The following is a 23,519-nucleotide window of genomic DNA, read 5'->3' on the forward strand; positions in this document are numbered from 1 at the left end:
GCCTCACCTTGAGTACTGTGTGTGCAACTCTGGGCCCCACAATTTAAGAAGGATGTGAAGGTCCCTGAATGCATCCAGAGGAGGGCAACAAAGCTGGTGACAGGGCTGTAAGTCATGTCCTGTGAGGAGCAGCTAAGAACTCTGAGTTTGTCTAGTTTGGAGAAAAGGAGGCTGAGGGGCAACCTCATTGCTCTCTACAGCTTCCTGAGGAGGGGGAGCCAAGAGGGAGGTGCCAATCTCTTCTCCCTGGGATCCAGTGACAGGATACATGGCAGTGGTTCAAAGCTGTACCATAGGAGGTTTGGACTGGACATGAGGAAGCATTTCTTTACCAAGAGGGTGGTCAAACACTGGAACAGGCTTCCTAGAGAGGTGGTCTATGCCCCAAGCCTGTCAGTGTTTAAGAGGCATTTGGACAATGCCCTTAACAACATGCTGTAACCGTTGGTCAGCCCTGAAGTGGTTGGGCAGTTGCACTAGATGATCACTGTAGGTCCCTTCCAGTTGAAATATTCTATTCTATTCTACGTGCCTATAATCCATTATTTCTTTCTTGTCATAGTAGATTTTTATCCCTGCACTTTATTTTTCTATCACTCTTAAACATTAACTTGTATATGACAAGACATCAAAGCCCTCAAAAAAAACCCACCTGTATCTTCATGTACCATCCAGATACACACATAGTTCCCCATCCTCTTCTTTTTACAATGAAGACCAGTTTGTCTCATTGCAATTTGATATCGCAAGTGATGATATTTCTCTAGATAGAGAATCATACTTTTCTAAATCACTAAGTCTTTTAAAATCTCTTAAAGACATGATTATTTCTTCAGAATGTCTATGGTACTAAGCTATTAGTTGATTTCTTAACAGAGAACTGTACGCTTTTAGTTTTATCCATCAGCCTAAAGGAAAAATATGCACATTGGAAGTTACAACTTTTATGTTTAAAATTATAAAATCAAAAAATTAGTATTTTCTGATATATGATAATTGTAAATGAGAATAGGTTTTAATTAAGCTCTACTAGGTTTGCTGCAACAATCATATGTTCCATGAATGACTAGAGAATATTGGCTTCCTGCTTGGGTTTCAGCTGTAGAGTTCCAGAGTTGGCATAAGTTCCTGTGAGCACAAGCACTGGTCACATTATGTAAGAATTTAAGGCTCTGAAACTTCCCTGCTTGTATGCTTCTTATCATGAAAACTAACTGTTAATCAGCCTCAAACACAGCCACTACATATAAAGCTGTGAATACCTTGCCTATAAACACTGGGACATGCTCCTTAGACTTTTAGCCTTGGGTTCATTGCCAGGAGGCACCACTATATGAGTTCTTACAACTTGCTGAGGATGACAGGTCTTTAAATTGATCTTTTTTAATCTGCAATGACTGTGGACTAGTAAAATTTTCTTTTGGAAAAAAAAAAAGTATCTTATTTCAAAACCCTTTGTTTTGTTTCAAAATACTACTATTTCCTGTCAAATTGGCTGTTTTTCTAATTGCTGTGAGGTTGTCTGCCCTAAGTTGTCTGCCTGTTCCTCCTAGATCTTCAAGGAACATTTTAAAGAACCTCCCATAATCTAACTGAATCTAGGAAAGAGGCAGCATCCAAGAGATAGGAATATTCCTTCTGTGCCAAGTTGGGAGGAAGGTGGCACAAGGAAATCCCCTTACAAACTTGAAAGTTAGGCTTTGCTTGATTTGGGAGCAAGGAGCTAGAAACCCTCTGAGTCTCAGCCCATGGTCCTGGCTGCACGGCCATAGAATACAAACCCCAAAAGCCCAGATTTCCTCATGGCATCCTGACTTTCAGCATTATCCTGCATGTTTTTAGTGGAAGTTCACCCAAATCAAGTCTCCCATGACACATTCTAATATCATCTAAGCAGAATTTTGTGGAAATTCCACTGGAAGATTCTGAGTGAGACCTTACTGACAAAGGTTACGAAGAGAAGGCTGCTGACAGTAGACCAGCATTTGTTATAGGCAGCTTTGCAGCTCTGATGGAAAACTCATAGAGGGTCTTCAAACCCAAAGAGGTTACAAGTTGCTGATTTTAAGACATCAGTAGGTGGAGAAAATAACACATCCATTACAGCTTCAGGAGTTACTCTATCTCTCTGCTAAAATGTGTGCTTTATTTGTTATCTGGATGTTACTGGGTTCTACTCCAAAGTCATTGATTTTTGTTATGCCCTTCTTCAGTAGAATCAAGCCATTTAATGCATGATGCTTCCTCTTCTCTACAGTACTTATGCACTGTAATCAAGTCACTTCCAATCCTCTTTTCAGAAAGCTGCAGAAATTCATCGTTTATGTTTTTCACATCAGGCTTTTTCTCCATTTTTCCAATAAGAGTTGGGAATTTTTACCTTTTTTTTTTTTTTGTAGTTTTCCACATCTTAAAAAAAATACACGTGTATAGAAGGACTGGGTGCAGTATGCTTTGTATCTTTGCCAGAGAGGGAAAGTCACCAGCTACTTCTGCTCACTTCTGCTATTGAGGGTTTTGCGCAGCATTGCACTAGCAATTCATGGTCTGTAGCATACGACCCTAAATCCTCAGCAGGAGGCATGTGTATTTCCTCATTCAGTAGATAAGTAGAAATGTTCTTGAGTTCTTAGGATATAGAATTTTTGCTTTTGGGTGTACGAAAATGTACTCTGTGTGACTGGTTATAGCTAAGAGATTTAGCACTTTATCTCTGACCTACCTGTTGCATTATTATTTACCATTATGTTAATTCTTGTATCACCTGCTTACTTTATCAGCAGAAATGTCTTCCACGTCTATAAAAACAGCAGTAGATCTTGGACAGAACAAAAAAAAAAATGGCATGTTTTCTTCATCAACCAAATTTACAATCTTATCAAAGAATGAATCTGGTTTTAGTTGGAAAGTCCTATTTGTGATTTCACATTCATTATATTCCATGTCCCTTAAACCATCATTAATGCAAACTTCTATGACTTCTTCCTTTGTTTCATCTGAGTTTGCTAAAAGGCAAATGGCTGATAGATACCACCTTCATCCCATTTGGCCTTTTTTGAGTAAGATGGGTGTAACATTAGCACTGTTCCAGTCTTCTGGAATTTCCCTTGTGGTCTAAGATTTATTAAAAATGAACATAATTGAGCCAGAGATCTCATGATAAGTACAGTCTTCTTTCCTATATTTTTATAGATGACTGCAGCGACCTCTTTCTTTTTACTGAAGAGATTAATGAAATTCAGTGTGCGGTACTGATTGCTATGATGACCTTTCATGAGCTGTCTTGTCTTCCTAAAGAATGTGTTAAGACAGTTTTTCAAAGTGAAATAGCCAGGGGAAGTGAACTAATAAAAGAGGTTCTTGCCAGTATGTATATAGCCAAAAACTTGAATATATTTCAGTAGTTTCATAAAAATATATTTTGAATGCTTAATTTAAGAAGTGAATATGAGCCTGATATGGGTAAGTCAATAGATTTGAATGCATAGAACGAGTTAGAAGGAACTCATTCTTGAACTAAGCACAAATATTTAATGAGCTGAACTTAAAATTTATAATGCAAGATGTTGTAGAAGGAGGCATTTATTAGTTTCTTCATTTTAACTGGAAACGAAGACAAAAATATTGAAATTTTCTGAGAGAGTATATTACATATTTCTGACTTCCCTGAAGCGAGAAAGCATTAGAGCAAGAGTGCCTTTGAGAGTTTTTCTGAGAGTTTTCAGCTTGCCTCTTTTCCAGCTGCGTATCCTTTACCCCATCTCATATTTTTGGGAAGTTTTGATGCTCTAGAAAAATCTCCAGTACAAAAATTAGTAAAAGAGGACAATGTTAGAAAACTTTCCAAAGGAAAAGTGGTGATTTAGAAAGTTATTTCAAGTCCTACCTGTGCTTGTAGCACAGAAGCAGTGGATATAAAGAAAAGATGGCATTGACTTGATTGAAAGTCTTCTTAATCTTGATAAATTACAGGTGGAGAACTGTTTGTCAGCTCTTAGCTTACATCAGCTGTCTGTGGTTTTCCTGTTAGCAGATCTAGTTCCTTCTCAGCTTGCTCTGCAGTCCCCTTGCTTGCAGCCCCTTCCAGGTCATCACTGTGCAGTGAAGATCCTGACCTGCCTGTAAAGTTGAGTTGTCGTCTTGTGAAAACACAGGCAAGCTGGTTTTTGCCCAGAACTGTATTCTGTGCTACATTGGAAGCTGGGGAGCATGCTAAGAAGGCTCCTGTAAGTTTAGTGGAAACCAAGGGCAAACAGAAAGAGGATAGATACTCAGATTCTTGCCGCATTCAGAGAAACCCTTGGGCATATGCCGAATCCTCACATGTTCTGTTTGCCTGCTGCTAGCTAACCAGCAAGTTTCTAGTTTTAAAACAACCACGTCACGTACTGCCTCTTGCCTGATTGCCAATTTAGGATATTTTGGAGGAGGCTGCTGTGTTTTGTGGAGTTCGTGATTGGGGTCATGGAAGGGAGCTGGAGGTAGTGCTGGGGACTATTATGGAAGAACATGAAAGCTGAACTGATGTTGCAGCAAGCAAGAGATGAGAGAAAGGAGGATATACGTCCATGGAATTGAGTGAACCAGGCTGTGACAGTGTCACTGCAAAAGGAACGATTTATTTATGATGTAGCTGAGACTAGTATGAGGTGCAAGGTCCTTTTGCCTTGGTAGTTTGTTACAGAGGAAAGGGAAGAAGATAGCTGGCTATAAAGATAATCCACAAATTCCACTGAATTTCTCTTTGTGGTTCTCACAGAACAAATGGAAATATTTGACTTCAGTACTGGAGACACTGAATTCACCTGATAGTCTTTCCATGGGGCTGTTGCATTTCAGCAGAATTTACCAGCAGCCATAGGAGATGACTCACTCCATCATGCCAGTCATTCCCACCTACTGGTTTGTTTAATCTGTTTGTTCTGTCTTTCATTAATCAATAATGTGTGGTCATTGTAGCAAGGACTCTGTTCATGCCAGGTTTTAATACACTACCACATCCAGTGGTACATCTTACAACTAAGAAATTGGTAATTGATTTGATTCTTAATTACAGTTCTCTACTGTGTGCCAATCCTTTTTCAGATGTATGCTGTAATTTCAATCCATCATCTAAAGCTTTGGAGTCAATGGCTTTTGGAAACTAAGACACTCGTGGTAGTTAAAACTACATTCACTAAGCGTTAAGGTGCCCATACGTACTACAAGAGGCGTTTTCAAGTCAAGCAAGGGTGCTGTACTGTGGCTTCCTGTACCCTGTCACAGGAGAACAGGGACTTTCTGTAGAGTGACTGCGATGCACATGTACTATTCTAATAATTATGGAAAAGCTTTGTTATTTGACTTCTCACAGTGTCTGATAAGCCAAAAAAAATATTTCAAATGTATTACATTTCCTTTCAATGTTGTACTTAGACTACTCACTAGAAGACTAGCCTTGTGACATGCTATAGTTAATAAGTTTTCCATGCTGTCAAAAGTAATACTATTAATGTGTCATTCAGTTAAATTAATTTTGTTTTGTGCACTGGCCTGCATAAACGTGAGTGACATTTAGAAATATGATCAGGCAGGAGCTGAGGAGAAGCCAAGTGGCAAAACAGAGCAAGATGCAGTCATGAAAGCGGAGCAGCCAGCTGCATGCGCTTGTGGGTAGGCAAGGAGTTACAGAAAACCAGGCTATGATGTTCAGGCATATATATGTTTCTTTTATATTCATTCCTCCCTTTCTCATTTAAGAAATTAATTTTCTTCTTGTTTAATTAAGAACTCAATATGTTTGGTAGCATGGTCTCTTGTTTGGAAATCAGAGTGGGTTTCTGCTAATGTTTGATTTCAAGTGCCTTCAGCCACAGCATTTCTCATTTTGCAAGAGGCAGCTGATTGTAATGCTTTTAAACTGATGACCATGAAGTGTCATTTTCTGCTAATAATAACAATGTTTTCTCTTTCCATTTCCTTTGCTTTTTAGAAAGCAGTAATAGAAGTGCTTTCTCTCAACAGTTAAAAATGTAATGTAGAGGACTAAGAGGAGGAAGCTCACAAAACCTGACTTGTTAATTTTTTAATAATGTTGGCTGGTTCAAATTATTGCCCAACTTGCTTTCAAGTCCGATTTGCCATTGTGTTGGAGAATATTACATAATTACGGCAGTTAAAAGGAATGCAATCTACTGCCTTTCTATATATATATTGCAACAAGAAGACAGAGATTTGTGAAGAATTTCTGTGTCAAGTAGTGCTGTTCATAGGGAAGAAAAAGAAAAGGAAAAAAAACCCTAGATTTTTATTTCCATGGAAAGATCCTGACAGGTCTGTTCCCTTTAAGCAAAGGTAGTGCTGGCATACAGAAGTTGTATCACAAAGTCAGAGAGTAGGACTGTAGTAGGGAGATCAGTCAAAAGGAATATGCAATTAAACCGTTTCTTTTGGCTCTTCCTCACTCCTGCTTTATACCATGACTGTATCCCTACAGGTACCACCTCCTGATACCTTTAATAAATTCACTTGATTTCAAAGATTGTTCCCTATCTGCCCTAAAACTTCTCCCTTTTAAAACTTACCTCATGGACCTTTGCTGCTATTTCTGTTCGCTGTTCGCCTAGCATCAGTCTTTCCATCTCTTCTTTAGCCTGTTGTCACTGTTAATCCCTTTTTTACAGCATCCAAAATGAGCCTGCGGGATCTTTGCTTCAAGAACCCTCTGCTTTTTCTGAGATCTCCTGCTGTAATCTATTTCACTTGACTTTGCTTCTTAATTTACTTGTTATGTGGCTTGTAACTGAACACTGTACATTAACAGGAGCTTCCTTTTATGGCAGAGTTTCGACATTTGGAGAGAGTACAGCTTATGAGAACGCTTCTGAAATAACATTAGTAAAAGCAAACAGACACTTTTTTGATCACAGACACTCTCTACTTCCATTTTGTAAGACAAGTGGGTTATTCCTGCAAATTGAGACTGATCCTTGAATAAGGAAACATGCAATAGGGCATTATCTGTTCATATTTTGTTGTTTTAAAATATTTTCTTCAGAAGTGCAGTACATGTGAAGAAGGTTCATCCTTCTCTCCGGAGGCATTTAGCACCTATTTACTGCTAGCTGTATAGCAGTGCCGCTGCTCTATTCATAGGCATGGAATTCTTTTAGACAGCAAAGGAATTATTCTGCTTATCAGATTAATGGTTTTGTCTTAAAGTCCTTAAGTTGATATTGACTGGGTTTATAGTTAACATTTTGCAAGTCTGAAATAGCTGCTTCTGTAATCACCCTTTTGATTGAAAAAGCAGGGGAGAACTCTCCCTCTCCTATTTGCTCTCAGCACTTTATCCCAAAAGTAGTTCATAGATTTTGGGGTACAGTGGAACTTGGTATGCATACATATTCATGTGATAGTCTACAAAAGTGCTATAATAATAGGCTGACACATTAGCTCCGGCTTTTCTTTCTCTTTCTGATTCTCCTTTATCTTTCCTTGCTGTATCATCTATTTCTAGCCTATTTATGCAAACTGAGTTTTAAGAGCTTCTTGCTCACTTCCCACTCCTTTGCCTAATTGTGGCAGAATCATCTGCATATTGTGGGGTCAGCTGGTCCCTAAATTGCAAGCATAAGAGAAAAAGATTGTCTTTCGTTCTTGATTGTACCTATTGCAGGTTTGAAATTTTCTGCTTTGTTCTGTAACCATGTATTTATAAAAAAATTCAATGCCTTTGAAGCTGGTAATATTAAAGACAGTTGCTGTGGCAGTACAATTTCAGGTTTAAAGAAAAAGGGGGAACCCAACAAACCAGTATTTCCTTTTCCCAATATGATCCCTATTTGTCCTAGAAGGTATGGAGGAACAATATTTTCCCAATTTGTAGATCCCAGTTATGTGTATGGTTTGCTAATTCTGCCCACTTGCTGTGGTGGTTTAAGTGAAGTTATGGCTAGTTCATGTCATCCATTTCTGCATCCATGTGATTCTGTTACTGGTATTATTGTGACGCCTTTGTGGCTTAGTGTAGTCGTAGTTTTCATACCAAAAGAAGGAATTTGTTGGCTTTTAGATCTCTGTGTGTAGACACGATACGATGGCCTCAAAACTGTCTGAAGCCCATGGATGTGGGAATTAGGATTAGACATTCTGTCATTAAAGGTTACCTGGGTTTCCTGAATTTGAAAGACTCTAATTTAGCTTATGACTCACCTTTATACTGTCCCTGCTTTCTCCGCAGAGTTTTAAAACATTTTGGTTGATGCAAAAACTATACAGTGAACGTTATGAGCTTCCGTTGTAAATATTGCTTGGTGGAAGATTGTCTTTTGGGTCTTTGTCTGTAAACCACATCCTATTGTGTTTCTCTCAGGCCTATGCAAATATCCACAATCAAAACCAGGTATTGAAGTTGGAAACACACCTCACTGTGTTTCAATCCTTCCTCTACTGACTATTTTGGAGTCTTAGATCCAATTAGGAAAAAGCATATGGTGCTGTGGCTCATTATTTTGGTATTGTTTTACCAAGAGAGCTGCAAGCATCAACTTTCTCATAATATCTTTCACAAAAATGTGGGGAATGTTTATACTAAGAAGATAGATATGGCTGTTGGAGATTCTGCAGTGCGAATGAGAGTAATCTGCATAAATAGCATTTTTCTCTGTAGCTCGTTAGGAGAGTGTACTGTCAAGGCGAAAATGACTACTGACAAATACACGAAGAAACATGAGAGACGCAGGAGCCTCTTAGAGTCATCTCTAAAAAGTCCAAGTTCTCAACAGGACTTCAGATAGCCTTTTCTAAGCTGAAGAAGAGCTAACAGCGCTGCCGGTGTCATTTATGTTCTGCTCCATTGCGTCCTCTTTTAAATGTAATGAAGTTATGAAGTTACTTAGATGAAGAGAGTCTTTTGATTGGTGTTTGCGTATTATACATGAATAGGTTAATACCTGTGAACCTCCCAGCTGGAAGTTTCTAACACTAACTTACAGTTTCCATCAGAGATCAAAGTAACTTGCTAACATAAATTATTTATACATAGGGCTGAAATAAATTCATAATAACAATAAGGCACCTCCATGAGATAATCACCATACCAGAAGCACTCATCTGTACCTCATAGCCCTGCAGGGGTTTATAATTATCTCCTGCAAACCACACCTCTAGTGATTGCTTTTTGTTGCTTCATTACAGTGCTGCCACTTGCAGTATTTTGCCTGACAAATATTTTTTAAATTAAAAAAAAAAAAATTACAAACCAGCTTAGGAATAGAAAATTTGTGGCAATTATGCAAAGAGAAAATGTTAAAAATAGAAGAAATTTTGAAGAAATGCAATTAATACAGATTTTAATAATGACAAAAAGGTACTAAACATGATTCTGTATGCATTAAAGGAGGTACCTATGCTTTTTCTTCGAGTTACTCACTGGAATGAGCCCATCATCTGCCGCCATTTCACATGGTGGTGCCATCCCATGCTGGTGATCCGTGGAAAACTGGCTGTTCACATGGTGCAAGCTTCTTCTCTCTGCTTCCTGCAGCATAAAATCACATTAAAAGAGGCTAAAAATGCATTAAATGCTCTCATAAAATTACTCTTCTGTGTAGACAATTGTGGTATTTGCACAGAAGCATAACGTGATTAGAGATGGAGAAAGGCTGGTGAGAGGTGATGGTCTCCGTGGCAATAACTGTGTTTGTAAAGTACCTCCTCCAGCCTCTGCCGAAGCACTCAGATCAGAAAACAACCATCCTAACACCGTTTTGTGCTTGCTAAACACACTCTAGTCCCAACACAAGTAAAAAAACCAACCAACCAAACAAACAAAAATAATTTTAAAAACCCAAGTAAAACCACAAAAAAAATCCACTCAAAGACAACTGGAAGCATGATATTGATTTAAAAGTACCTTCCAAAATAGATGTTTAGACAGTCTGTCAGTGAGGTACGTTTCTGAGGAATACAAGGGAATACACGTTTCCGTGAATTCAGGGATGAGGGCAGAGCCCTTGAATGTTGGGTGATATGTGAGTACAAAGGTCTCTAAGATGGAGGGCTAAAACCACCTTTCAAATACACCCTGTTTCAGACTTATTCAGAGCCCCATAAATCAACCAGGCTAATTTAAACCAGTCTACCATGTAATAGAACAGTGACCGCAGAGAACACTGGGCAGCTGGGTGAGCTGTGATCATGATAACACAAATCAATAAGCAATTGATTTCTTCCATTCTGAACAAGCTGCAAGTGATAGATCAACTTTACCGTTAGCCTAGCCAATATGGACTTCCAAAAGCAAATGTCAGGGGAACAGGAGAGTGTTTTGCTGTCACTGTGCAGGCTCAGTTAGAGCCGAGCATGAGCTGTGCAGATTGCACGGCTGAAATCCTTATTTCCATGATCTGAATGTGTGCTGGGATTTGTAATGGTATATGCAGACAGGCAGGAATAGTAAGTCCTTCCATAGAAGTGCGGTCCATGCTGTGAAAGGCATCTCAGGTTATTCTAGATACGAGTTAAAAATGGAAACTTTCTGATACTAAGATCTCATCTTTTGAGCAAGGTCATAACATCATTATGGACCTCCTGGGTCAGATAGAGGTCTCTAAGATATCGCTCCCTAACCAGCCCTGTTCCAGCCTGAAGAGTTCTAATCTACTTAGCTGTTCCTTCTGCAGAAGCTGTGTCATATCTTTGATCCTTCCTGCTGCTTTTCCTGGAATCTTTCCCAATTCTATAATATCCTTTTTTGAGGTGACAAGGAAACCATAACTAGACCAGTTTTCAAGGTACTGCCACCTGTGCATTCTGATGGTGTTTTTGTACGAGATTCACACATTTAGCATCATGAGCTATTTTGTTATGTTCTCTCTGAGCATTTCCTGATTATACATAACTGTGTTTGCTCACTATGTTTTCTCACCACTGGTCATCACTGAGCTGATGTTTTGCAGGGAACTGTCAATTAAAATCCCTGGGTCTCATTCCCAACTCAATTCAGAGTCTGTCACTTTATAGGTGTTGCATTATTATTGCAGTTTCTAAGCTTTTTAAAATTAAAAGGAATAATAACTACATGATGCCATTCTTAATATATACCACCCCAGTCTTTTGTTTGGAACAACAAAGAATCCTACATCCCCAAGGAAGCCTTCTAAGACAAGCCCGTGCACCTTTTGATAAGGGAGGAAGATGTAAACCTTGATGTATAGCCGAGTATCTGGCATGCACCCTTCAGATGGATATACTACAGATGCTTATCCAAACCTGGATAAAAAGTGATTGTGTGTAAGAGCTGTTGAAAGAGGAACTGCCGCTGATGCTGAAAACCTGGCTTAGCGGATAAAGTTCAGTTTCTCTTAATGACTTGGAAGCTTGAGCTCCCAGTTGGAAAGGAACATTTTCATTCCTTTTACATGGATGGTAAAGTCCTTAGGACATGGGTTATCTTTTCTCAAGGAAATATGCACTACATCCATGAGCACGTGAGCAGGTTGCTCTCAGTATTGTACCCCCACCTTTTTAGGTAAGGTTCTGACTTTGCCTCTTTCCCCTTGGCTCTTTGAACCTGGTAAATTGCTATGATCTTTTTGCATTTGTGGTACAGGGTGGATAATATCAGGTGGATAATTCCTGCAAAAAGTTACCTAGTGTCTTAACAAAAAGTTTGGCTGCACCTCCAAAACTCTTCAGCGACCAACCTTCCAATTTATTCTAACGAAATACTGGAACCAAAGAGATATATCTTCATAGAAATATACTTTATACTCTATTGCCAGAATAAATTGTGGAAACAGACATATGGCATAAGAACTACTGCATTTGAAAGAGAAATGTTGCTGTCTGAAATGCCTTATTGGACTGTTCAGTGTAACCGAATTCTGCGTGTCTCAAAAGCAACCCTGTCACCCCCCTAGAGGTACCATTCTACCTGAAAGGAAGGAGGAAAGAAGCTTGGATCATCCTATGATCATTTCTAAGCAATATTCTCCTCTTTCTCTCTCTCTCTCTTATCTTCAAGTTCAGATCTATTCTTCCTCCTTTTAAAACAAAGTTCCTGTAGTTCTAAACATAATTCAACCTTTTCCCTCCTTGCCAGAATTGCTAGGAAGGTGCTAAGCAATGAACTGCAAAGCGTTACCTTTGGCAGGATCCCAGATGATAGGCTGCAAGGCTGAAGGCAAAACCGAATCCTTCCACACGTTCCTGATGTGAGGAGGGAGGCACTGTCTGCTTTCCTGCTCTGTATCTACCTCTGGGTTTTTTTCCTGTCAGATAAGAGACAAGCCTTTTTTAACACTGAATGTTATGTACTTTGTGGTTTTTAATCATTTAACTTTTGTGACAAAGTATGGTGAGAAAGACCCATGTTACTATTTCACGGAAAACAGTCTAGTAATTGTGTATGCGTGTGTGTTAATTGATTTCCACGGAAACACAACTTGGAAAAAAACCGTAGTTGTGACTTGGTTTAAAGTGCAAACAGTATTTGTGGGACTCTGATTGTCAGGGGCGAAATCCTGAGCAGTATAACGTACTTTGCAGCCAGCACATAACTTGTCATTTGACTCCATACAGGATATTTGCTGTGAACTCCAGTTGCTGCAACGAACTTGAGGTTATTGAGGATTTAAGCTGGGCAACTTTTGACAGATATCTCATATTGTTCATTTGAATGTTTTGTTTAACAATAGGACTTTGAGATATAATCCAGTTAATTTTCGGTGGGTCTTTCACAATTGTATTTTTAAAAGGTACAAAAAATGATTAAAATATGTAACACCATGTCTTGTTTGCTTTCACAGCAAGAAAAACTGGGTGATATCTGCTTCTCCCTCCGTTACGTGCCTACAGCTGGCAAACTGACTGTTGTCATTCTGGAGGCAAAGAACCTGAAGAAGATGGATGTTGGTGGACTGTCAGGTACGTGCATGAAAATTGCTTGCAGATTTTTCAGGCTTGTAAAGGCAGAAAATCAACTCATTTTCTATTGGAGATCTCTTGGTTGAGAAGGTAAGGGCTCTTGTTCACTATCTGAAAGATGCAGTTTGTGTTTTCTGAAAGTTAAGGCATGACTGGGTATATCGAAACTATTCTAGCTTAAAAAAAAAAGGAATTTCATTATACTTTGCATTCCACTACAAGACAAGGTCTGAAGAGTTAAACAGTCAGATGACAGTGCAAGCTCTCTTCCTTCTCTTCTGTTGCCTGGAGATAAATACAGACTATTCAAGCAAGAGAAAAAAATCTGACTACAATTCCTGTTGTCTGTTTAATCTCACAAAACATGAGCATTTCCCTGCAATGTTACTGATAATACATAATAGAGGAACTCACCACAAGTCACCATGTTGACCACTGGTTGAGGTGCTAGGGTAATTGCTTCTACATTTGAAGGGCTCAGGTGTGATTGCTCCCGTGTGCAGACTTGGGATCGCTCTGCATTTGCATGTACACTAGCAATCAAAATGACAGTCTTGCACTTGTGGTAGTCAGTGAGGCTGATATCTCCAACATGCTCGATACCTACAAAGAGTCCTCAGTCTTTTCTCGTGATAAGGCTGTACACACCATGAGTAAGAGGATGTACGCCATCTCTAAGGGAGGGTGCAGTCAGCACAAGTTATGTCAGGGCCATGTCTCTGTGGTAGGGCTGTGTCTTTGGGACCTGGTGGAGAAGATCTGTGTAGGCTTCTGCTCTCTGCTGTGTCTAGAATTTGGACACAAATTACTGTCTGAACTGCGAATTAGCTGAGACCAAATTAAATAACAAGATGCTTTATAAGGAGAGATCTTTCCAGGATAATTTTATTTTATTTAGCTTCTGTTTAAAAGAGGTAGTTTCTGCCAGCTATTGAGAGTGAGGATATTTCCAGCACAGCTCTAGAACTGAAAACTTTTACAGCTGTCACTAGTACACAGATGAAGTAATTGCTGATTTGGAATCAGCAAGTGACAAGAAAAAAGTAGTTACTTTTATTTTCTTATAATCTTAGCACAATGTAAGAGTTATCTCCAAAATATGCAGAGAAATAGGAACCTGCTAAAGACAAGCCTGAAGGTTTTGTTTACCACTTTTGATAAACAGTAACAGGAGGATCTTCAGAAAATTAGGGGAAACAAACTCTCTTACCAGGAACCAATTATCTTTTTTAATTTTACTTGCTTCTGAAGACTTTCACTGCACAGCAACAGACATAATAAAGTAAAAGACATCAGAACATTGTTGTAGTCATTACCTTAATCAAGTCCAGCTTTTTCTTGTCTAAAGAGGACACTGGATTAGGACACACCACTAATACTTTCCCTAATGCTCCTGCTGACCCAGTTGCAAATTAATGTTCTTAAGCACATGTACTTCCTAATTGTTTCCTAATGAAAGATTAGATTCTCATAATGAGGAGGTGTGGGGTTTTTTGACTGAAGTGTTGCTCTGAGAGCCAGGGCATCTATATTCTTATCCAAGCTTTGTGAGAAATGTGCTGGATAATGGGTACTTAGCTCACAAGAAAAGAAAGAAAGTGACAGGGGAAGCACTAATGAACTGAAGACCTTCCACAAACTTTAGATAGAAAATATAATGCATTATGTTGGAAATAACTACGAGGAAACTAATGGGCTTACTCTCCTCTATGTGCTTCAGCACACAGAGGACATTTAAATATATTTCTAGGGGATGACAGGTTTTGTTCTCCTTTTTTAGGGCCATGCCAAACTAGAAACATCATGTTCTCTCGGAGACAAACAAACCCAATGGGATACCATGGTTGTAGCAAGAATTCAAAAGTCACTGACAGTGATAAATGGCAGTTAGTACGGTATTCCTGAGGCAGTAATTATAGATGAAAGAATGTTGGTTTAAAGTGGATCCAGTATCTTTCATTAGGGAATTTATCTTTTGAATAAATTATGCAGAAATAACTTTTGAAATCAAGCTGAGATTCTGTTGTCATTATTCACACTAAGTAATACCTGCTCTCAAAGTACAGCAGGGCTAAGTGGTAATGAAGGTGACAGGATTCTGTATCGATTAGCGAACGCTTTCTCCACTAGTTTTGCTATTTCTTCTAGATACTAAAGTGGCTTTTTGTTTTGCAAAACTGAAAGTTCTGTGTTGCAGTGGAGGTGGGAAAATGTTAACAATCAAATGTGATCTCAAACTGAATGTTACCTCTATACTCAACAGCACTTACTGTCACCAAGGGAGAGCCATTAGCAAGAGGTGAAAATTATTTAGTTGACACAGATGGGGAAAAAAGTCTTAGAAGTTTGTCAAAAATAGGCAAAAAATATCTGGGGTTTTTTTTGAGTTTAGAATATGCCTTTGTTATTCTCCCCTATTTTGGAGAAGATGCTGGAAAAGCAGAAGAGAGACATTTGGCTCTGCTTTCTCTTGCATCCAGCCTTTATGCCCCCTCTGTGGAGCTTATCTGCCTTGCAGAAAGGAGGAGCGAGGCCCTGGCTCCTGCAGGAGGTCTGACATACGGCTGCCGAGCGTTCGCAGCACAGCGGTGAGCGACCTTGCCGCTTCCTTCTGGCTGCCTCTCTCCACATCTTGAGTATTACTGCTGCTAGTAAATATCTGCTATACTTTTGCACCTCGGTGATATGGAAAGCTTTAGCATTTATGTCATCTTTAGTCCCAATACAAAGAACTGGTCACTGTGGCTTGGTAGTCTTCTGCTCTTCTGTTTAGTAATATATTAAAAATTGGAGTGCATCCCTAGTTGTGGGCATTCAGACTTAAAAACGTGCTTAGTTTTCAACATTTTTGTAATGCTTTGCAGATATAAAGCGCAGTTAAGAAAGTACCTATCAAAAGCAAGATACCAATAAAGGTAGATCGACAGTACTACCTTTCCTAGCATTTCTACAGAGTGAAATTTTGCTTAATCCTGCTAGTCAGTATGTACGTCCCATTTAATGGCTACTACAGTTGCCAAAAAAAAACCGCTTTTATCTCCAGTGTTTTGAACTTTTCCGTAAATTTTATTAGCAGTCAAAAGCCAAGCAGAAATTACTTCCAAAACAGACAATAAAAGACAATAGACTAATTGTCAAATTCATTAGTCTCCTTGTAACGAAACCAGATCACCCATCTGAGCAATAAACTCCCAGGTCTTAAACACAATTGCAACATCAGGCTGTGACTAAAGCAAACCTTGGCTCAAACGCTGAACTGTTCAGCCTGAGCTCATCAAGTCACCACAACAAGTGGAAATTATTGCTTCTGGTGAGCAAAGGCCTCTGGCAAACAGTTCTGTGTGTTTTAAAATGGCATTTAAATTATATTCAAATGCATTTTTAATGAATCTGACATCTGGCAGGTGATATGTAGGAATGTAAGCTGTAAAGAGATTATTTTTATCTTTCTGAATCTGGTAAACCTGGGTTACGTGGCTTTAGAGGTATCCTTCACCCAAAATGTCTGTGAGACTTAGAAGCTTAGGTTTTGCAGCAAATCAAGGGAATTTAGGCTCCCAAGTCACTGTGTTGGGTTGTAGGGTTTTTTTAGTTTAATTTAGATGATTTGCAAATTTGGAAGATTTCATAACCAGTTTGCAGTTTAATCTCTCCAAACAGACCATAGTGATGTAGTTTAATTCCTCGATAAGGGCACAACGCAGCTCAGCACCATTCGGTTCACAAGGGTTGTCTATGAATTATGATATTTATTCAGGGTTACAATACCTTCTGCTCCAGAAGGAGGGCAGGAAATATCTGCAGATCCCCTATGAGATATTAAGTCAGAGTGGTAGTGATTTCAAATATGGATTTAAATGAGTATGAAACTTTTATCTAAATTAATTTTAATCTTGTTTTGTATTTGTAGCTTTTACTTACTTTCTAAAGAAAAAATGATTGTTTAACTCTCAGCACATCTGACTAGCCGCTAAATGGGGCCTGTGCAATAAATATGGTGCTTCTTTTTATTACATAGGAAGATTCTCAATATTAATACACATTTATGCAGGCAGTTCTATAGATTTCCATGTATTTAGTCATCTCCTCCATTTGTATTCATTTTTGTTCCTAACATGAAATAAAAGCTTTCATTTCAACTTCCAGCAGTTTTCACTGCTTTGACCAAGCCAATCATTGAAATAAGTTACCTGAATACATTGAAAAGCATTTTCCCTGTGAACCTTCAGGAGAGGCTAGGGCTGGCACCTGGACAGACTGTTGTTACGGATGTTTAGCTACCCAGGACCTTCAGCTTAAATGCCTTTTTTTTTTTAAGAAATTCAGTGGCTGTATGCATTACTGACAAAATTCTGGTTTGTATCATAGAATCGTCGAATAGTTTGGGTTGGAAGGGACCTTTAAAGGTCATCTAGCCCAACCCCCCTGCAAGGAACAGGGACATCTCCAACCAGATCAAGTTATTCAGAGCCCTGTCCAACCTGGCCTTGAATGTTTCCAGGGATGGGGAATGGATCCCCATTGGGATGGATCCAGGGGTGGGGAATGGATGGGGATAGTCCAGGGATGGACTATCAAAAAGTCATATTTTAGTGGCTGATAATGAGTGTAAGCCTTAACATAGCTTGTCATCTTTTCAGGATTAACTTCAGTATGGTTTATTCCTTCTAAAAATCTTTGAAAGCTAATGTGATATTGTTCTCTGTGTATTATTTTAGTATGCCTAGCCTTTAGTGAATCTAATTACCAGGAATGTATCCTAGTAGCATGCAATGTAACCTCACCTTATCTCCTCAGCACTGCTGCCTCTCACTACTCCCCTCAATCAGATCCAGAGTTTCAGTGGGGTGAAGATGCCCTAGCTGGCGTGGACTCAAATATTGCCTTAGGAACTGTTGCCAAGTAGCAAATATTCTAGGAGACCCTAAACTGTACCTATTTATGCCAAATGAATGCTTAGGAAGAACTGGAAAGAGAAGAGGATTGTCATTGGATCCGCGTGCTCTTCGTTCTGCAGAAAGCTGCAGAGACAGCTGTGAAGAGAAAGCGGCCCGTAATCCAGTCCATTATGTGTGAAAGCTAATCTCAATATTTATGAGTTATAAATAGAAAATACACAGCACCTTTTTGTATCTGCCAAGCAAATAGTCTAAGTCACAGCCATCTCTGGAGACCAAATGGTACTATAGGAGAAATAAAGCTACTTTTCTACAAAGGGACATTTCTTTTAAATATTGCATTCAAATTCAGAAGCCTTGGTTGGATGTCTTAGAAAATAATTGAAAAATTAAAAATTGTTTAGAGACCAGCTCTTTGAAGACAAAGTGAATCCTCATGAATTATGCAGTCAGAGCATTTACTTTAATAACTTCATTAAAACATAAGAAACCTTAAAAGCTAGCTAACATGAATGCAATATTATGGGAAGAGAAATACACTGTTAGTGCTATGGCCTTGCTATAAGCCATATTGTAAGCATAACTCAGTGAATATTAAGGGAAAAGAAAACAACCTTATTAAAAGACAAAAGCAAAAATAAACAACAAACACCACCACCACAACAGCTGCATTTGCAGCTAGCCTAATCCTAAAGAATCCAGCAGAGATCAGTACCAACAAATATTTTAAGATCTCTGTTTATTGTGAGGCTTTCCACAACATCTAATAGCTCAGTATCTCTGCTGTAATACAGTGGCAGAACTTCCAACAGTAGGTGGCTGCAGCAATACATCTCTAAGACTTGCAAAGCAGACTCACAGCATCACAGTAAATTCACTGCGGGCTCCTACAGCAGTGATAGGACTGGTCACCAAATCTCCATCATGTTAAAATCTTTCTCTCCTGCCTGGAAGAACGTTCTTGTTTGTGACATCTTCTCTACAACTGGGCAGTGGCAGGGGGGGCTTGTCTGAAATGGTCCTCTTTCAATGGGTGAATAAGGTCTTAGGCAGTTGTTCCTTCTAATCCCTATTCAAGCCTTCAGTATGAAAGTTAAAAGCTGGAAAAGGCAATTCCAAAATCAAGCTTTATTCTAAATTACAGTGTACTCATCATAGAAGCCACATTAAAGGATACGTACACTTTCATATTCCAGGGCACTTTGGAGAGTTTTGAGGAAGCTGTCAGGTAATGGTCCATTTTGGAGTGAGGCTGTTGCACACAATAATATGTTGTATTAGATGAACCATCAAATGTGACAATTCCTACAAAGAAGCAGAGTCAAATTGTTCTGCTCTTTTCTTCTTCCTATGCTTAAAATGAAACAAAAGAGACTATGCCTGCTGATTCCCAGTGAGGCTGTACAAAACCTGTAGGCATTCCTCTGAGAAACCTTAGGACAAACACTGTGCCGAAAAAGTGCTTGGGCTTAGGAGGTATTTGAACAGCTCCTTGATTTGAGGAAGGAAAGAAAGCTTATTGTATGTGTACATCTCCTTAATCGTACATGCTGACCCAAGGTATAGGAGATCGGGACCCAGCTGCGTGGACTCTGCCAGCCAATAGTCGTAATCATCTGGCATTGCTAATGATTTTCCGCCAGCCTCCCTTCCCTGAAACAGAGAGCAGGAAGACTTTTTATTCTTTTATTTGAATAGCCACATCTACGTAATGCATTTTCTGTGTGTTTGTATGTGTGCTTCTTTCTGATTAAATTATAGTATGGTTTTATTTGGTTATGCAGTCCCAAAGCAAGTATGAAGATGTGTGTGTTAATTACTTGTATGAAAATGAGATGGTTAATACTTCAGGTTTTCAAGCTCTACAAGAATTTCGTAGCAATGTAAAATGGATGTAGAAATATTGTAGATAGATTCTGGACTCCTTAGGGAAATTAGTCAGTTCTCCTACAAGTAAGTTTAATTTATTTTTACTGTCTGGAAATTGCAGCCTATGTCTTTTATTTTAATAGGTTTGAAAAAAAAAATTAAAATATTAACTCAAAAAGAAATGTCTTTTTTTTTTCATCTCTATAAATACAGTTTAGATCGGTGCTTAAATGTTCACAGAAAGTGAGGAAAGTATAATTGAGGGTACTTCCTTTTCAGAGCTGTGTAAATTCATACAGGTTTTTGAGACAGCATGATGAGCATTTTATTAGCGCTGTTAACACAACAGAGATTTGATGAAGTTTATAGGATTTTCTGAGGAAATAGGAACAACTTTAAATTGAAGTTTTTACGTTATTTTAAATCCCACATGCCTTTTTTGTTTGTTTAATCCCGTGTGGGCAGGAAAGATGATTAGTTTCTGCTAGATCTTTATGTGGTTATTTCTTACAGGCCTCCTGACTCCATTTCCAGTGTGTAACTTCTTTGTGTGTGCATCTCAATGGAAAGAAACATTTCACAAATTAGACCCTTACTCCTGATCCTGAATTATCCCTGAAGGGAGCAGAGATTTTATACCAAGAAGGGAACTGCATGTCTCCTCTAGTACACTGTGCTGAAAATATGTCTGTGGTGACTGAGAAAGCTTATACTTCAGTGTAAGGAGAGAGATAAGAAAACAGGTGTTTCTAGTTCTTTGTCAGTGTCATTACTTTATGTATGTGCTTTATGGATTATTGTTTTTCAAATCTGCTCACGCATTTGGCAAGAGAAGCTCTCCGCTGGCAGCTGTGAGATGCTTGTCATTCAACAAAAACGGAAAAGAAGCTTTTCCATTGCCAATTCCAAAATTTATTTTACAAAACCTTTCTAACTGAAGGTGGAAGTCAAGTCTTACCCTTTCTTATATTGATGCAGTTCCTCAGAAGGTCCCATTACCCTTCTTGAGGTAACAGGAGAGAAATATCATCTTGTTGCTGATTGAGATTGAGGTGCCAACATTCAGTTATTCTCATTATGCCTTTTGTGAGTCTCAGGAAAGTGATATGGATCTCAGTGGGATTCTCTTTCCAAATACTTTATCCCTCACTTTCCTTCCATGATCCTATCGATGAGGTGGAAAAGCCAGCATTTGGGCCCTGGTTGTTCCTGCCAGCACAGGCCACACTGCCTTAGAGCTACCTTGTTCTAGTTGAGTCAGTCATGCGGTTTGAGTAACTGCAAATTAGCTGCCAACAAGGTGGAAAAGTGAAGCCCAGAAATGCCACTTTTCCCCTGTAAAGAGGTTCATGTGTGGTGAAGGTGAGAATTTATCTGGGTTTAATTCCGAGCTATAGTTTCTTGTGCTTTTGCTTTTTAGCCATGAAAGTCAACACAGCAGGTATCTTCATGAGAGTCTTCTGTGTCACCATTAAGGCATCTTTACATCCGCTTTCTAATAAACTGAATAACTGAGCTCTTCATGCTTATTGTTGTAAGGTGTATGTGTCACTTCTGTGAAACTTTCAGATCTATTGAAGGGGAAGATGAGGCTGGGTTTGAGTGAAATATCTGCACAAACAACACCTTTATTTAGATAGTTTATGTAGGACAGCTAAGGTGATAAGCAATTGTTTTACAAAGCTAAAGATAGGAGAGGAATCTGGTCCTTTTTTTTGGTCTTTTTTTTTCTTTCCTTAAAAATATGATTGCTTTTAAACTGTAAACTGTGAGGTTTTTCCTCCCTTATACCAGTCTTTTTGGTAAGATGGTGCCAGATGTGTTTCTCTCAACTGATGCATCTGTCATCAATATAATGCAGTAGTAAAACTAGTAATACGGAGGGAACATCTCCTGACATTTTATGGTTGTTAGTACCGAGGCTTTAGTTCATAGGAGGAGATTAAGATTTCCTTCCTCTTGTTTATTAAGCTATCTTTTTTCTGTCTTCTTGATTAATATGCTATTGCTCATTCCCCACGTGAATTCCTTTCGTTTCTGCTGAGCTGTCTTCAGGTACACAAATAGCAACATTTTTTACTCTCTTTAAATCAAAATAATTTATGTGCAGGGATTTTTTTGTGGCATCCCGACACTTTGGATGTTAATGTCATAATTACTGAAGAGTAAAATCTATAACTGTCATTAAGGAAAGACACAAATAAAGCACAGATCACATAGCATCTGTCCAGTATGCTTGCCAACAGACATAAACTTCTTTATTTGTCTGCAAGATTCAAACATTATGTAACACAATTGACCAATGTCAATGTGTAACATTTAGAGGTTTTCTTGAAAAATGTGCCTAAAAGGCAATCTGTCATAAAGAATCCCACCCACTGCAAGGCTCAGCTGTTTTCTACTTTTTTTATGAAAGCAGAAAGGAGGATTTCTGAGGTCTGTATTGTGAGCTTTGTCACAACATAATCTCTTTCAGATTTAAGTTTGTCAAAAACTAAATAAAGATACAGATATACATTACAAAACTGTCCATGTAGGCAGAAACAAATCTTAATTCCTGACCGTTAAGTAGTGACACACAGTGATTTCAAGATCCAAATGTAATCTCTGCAGCTCAGCAGCATCTCTGTAGGAACTGCTTCAGGTCAGAGAAGTAAAGGGTTCTGTTTAATCTCAGCTATCAAGCCCAATTTGTGGGACCTCTTTTTCTTCAGATTCCCAGTGGTATCACAGAACACTACATATACAGGTCTCCTGGTTAAATCCACCTTTCCAGTGAAGGGAATATGTTAATGTCCTGATTGAACCCTAGTGAGAAAGCATCTTAAATTCTGTTTGAGCCTCTCCAGAAGTCTTTGCAGTACAGCTGGCTCCAGGGCTGGTCTCATTACAACGTTGTTGGGAGGGGATGTGTTCCTGCAGTAAGTTCCAGGAAGCTGAGTTGAAGTACTCAGCTATATCGGTTGCTTCCCATCAGCAAACCATCACATGCTTGTCAACATTTGAGGGATGCTAAAAGCAGTGATTATGGGAGCATGCAACATAACGGGTTTTTTAAGCTCAGGAGCCCTGGCTATGTGGGATGTGAAGAAATGCTTATGTAAGGATGTGACTGCATCAGTAAGTCTTGCGCTGCAAATTGTTTCAGCTGGTTGGGAGCGAAGTTAATTCAGGCTGCTCCCTCATGGCTAAAAAAATACAGAGGAGAATGTTTGATTAAAAAGAAGTGCATGTTACTTTACAAATAAGGTATTTGGCATCCGGATGCGGAACACTGTGGGGACAAAGGTGTTTCTGAAAGAGGGTTCTGCTGTTGTCATTCAAAGTTGCTTTAACTGAGGCTAAGCAAGCTTAAAGGGTATCGGACCAAACTTCTTCCTGGTCAGTGGAATTTGGGGACTGGCTCAGCCGTTCCCAGAGACTATCCATAATGCCCCAGTGTTGAGGAATGTCTACTTCAGGAAGGTACTGTCTGGCTTCTGGTTGGGAAACCAGCAGCTGATAGGAACAATCTTTCCATCTGCTGCCTCTGCTCAGTCTTTGTGTCTGGTAGTCCCTGTGGGAGAGCAAGTGAGTGATTTCCTAAATTGATCAAGTTCTTTGACCTGAGTTAGTCAAGAGGTCGACTCAAGTATGAGATAGATGTTGTTTTTGTCTAATCTGGGCATAGATTGCATGTTTTTGATTAGGGTTTGAATTCTTCTCACAACAAAATGGAGTATTATAAGAGAATCCACACCAAAGAATAGACAATAATTTATGTTTTATAAATGAAATTATTCAGACAAATACATCTTCCATACACACCAGTGCACACTTTCCTGTGTGTAACTAGTATGTATG

The 23,519-nt window shown here is 38.9% G+C and overlaps 1 protein-coding gene across 4 annotated transcripts in view; it reads left to right on the forward strand.

Annotated features, from left to right (window-relative positions):
- Positions 1 to 23,519, forward strand: part of SYT1 (synaptotagmin 1) — a 361,419-nt gene that overhangs the window by 293,370 nt on the left and 44,530 nt on the right. For all 4 annotated transcript variants that reach the window (XM_086749733.1, XM_086749757.1, XM_086749742.1 and 1 more), the window contains exon 8: positions 12,792 to 12,909. In XM_086749733.1, coding sequence (XP_086605859.1) covers positions 12,792 to 12,909 — 118 coding nt within the window. The remainder of the gene's footprint in view (positions 1 to 12,791; positions 12,910 to 23,519) is intronic.

The sequence above is a fragment of the Chlamydotis macqueenii genome, chromosome 1 (genome assembly GCF_036417535.1).
Source record: "Chlamydotis macqueenii isolate bChlMac1 chromosome 1, bChlMac1.mat, whole genome shotgun sequence".
NCBI lineage: Eukaryota > Metazoa > Chordata > Aves > Otidiformes > Otididae > Chlamydotis > Chlamydotis macqueenii.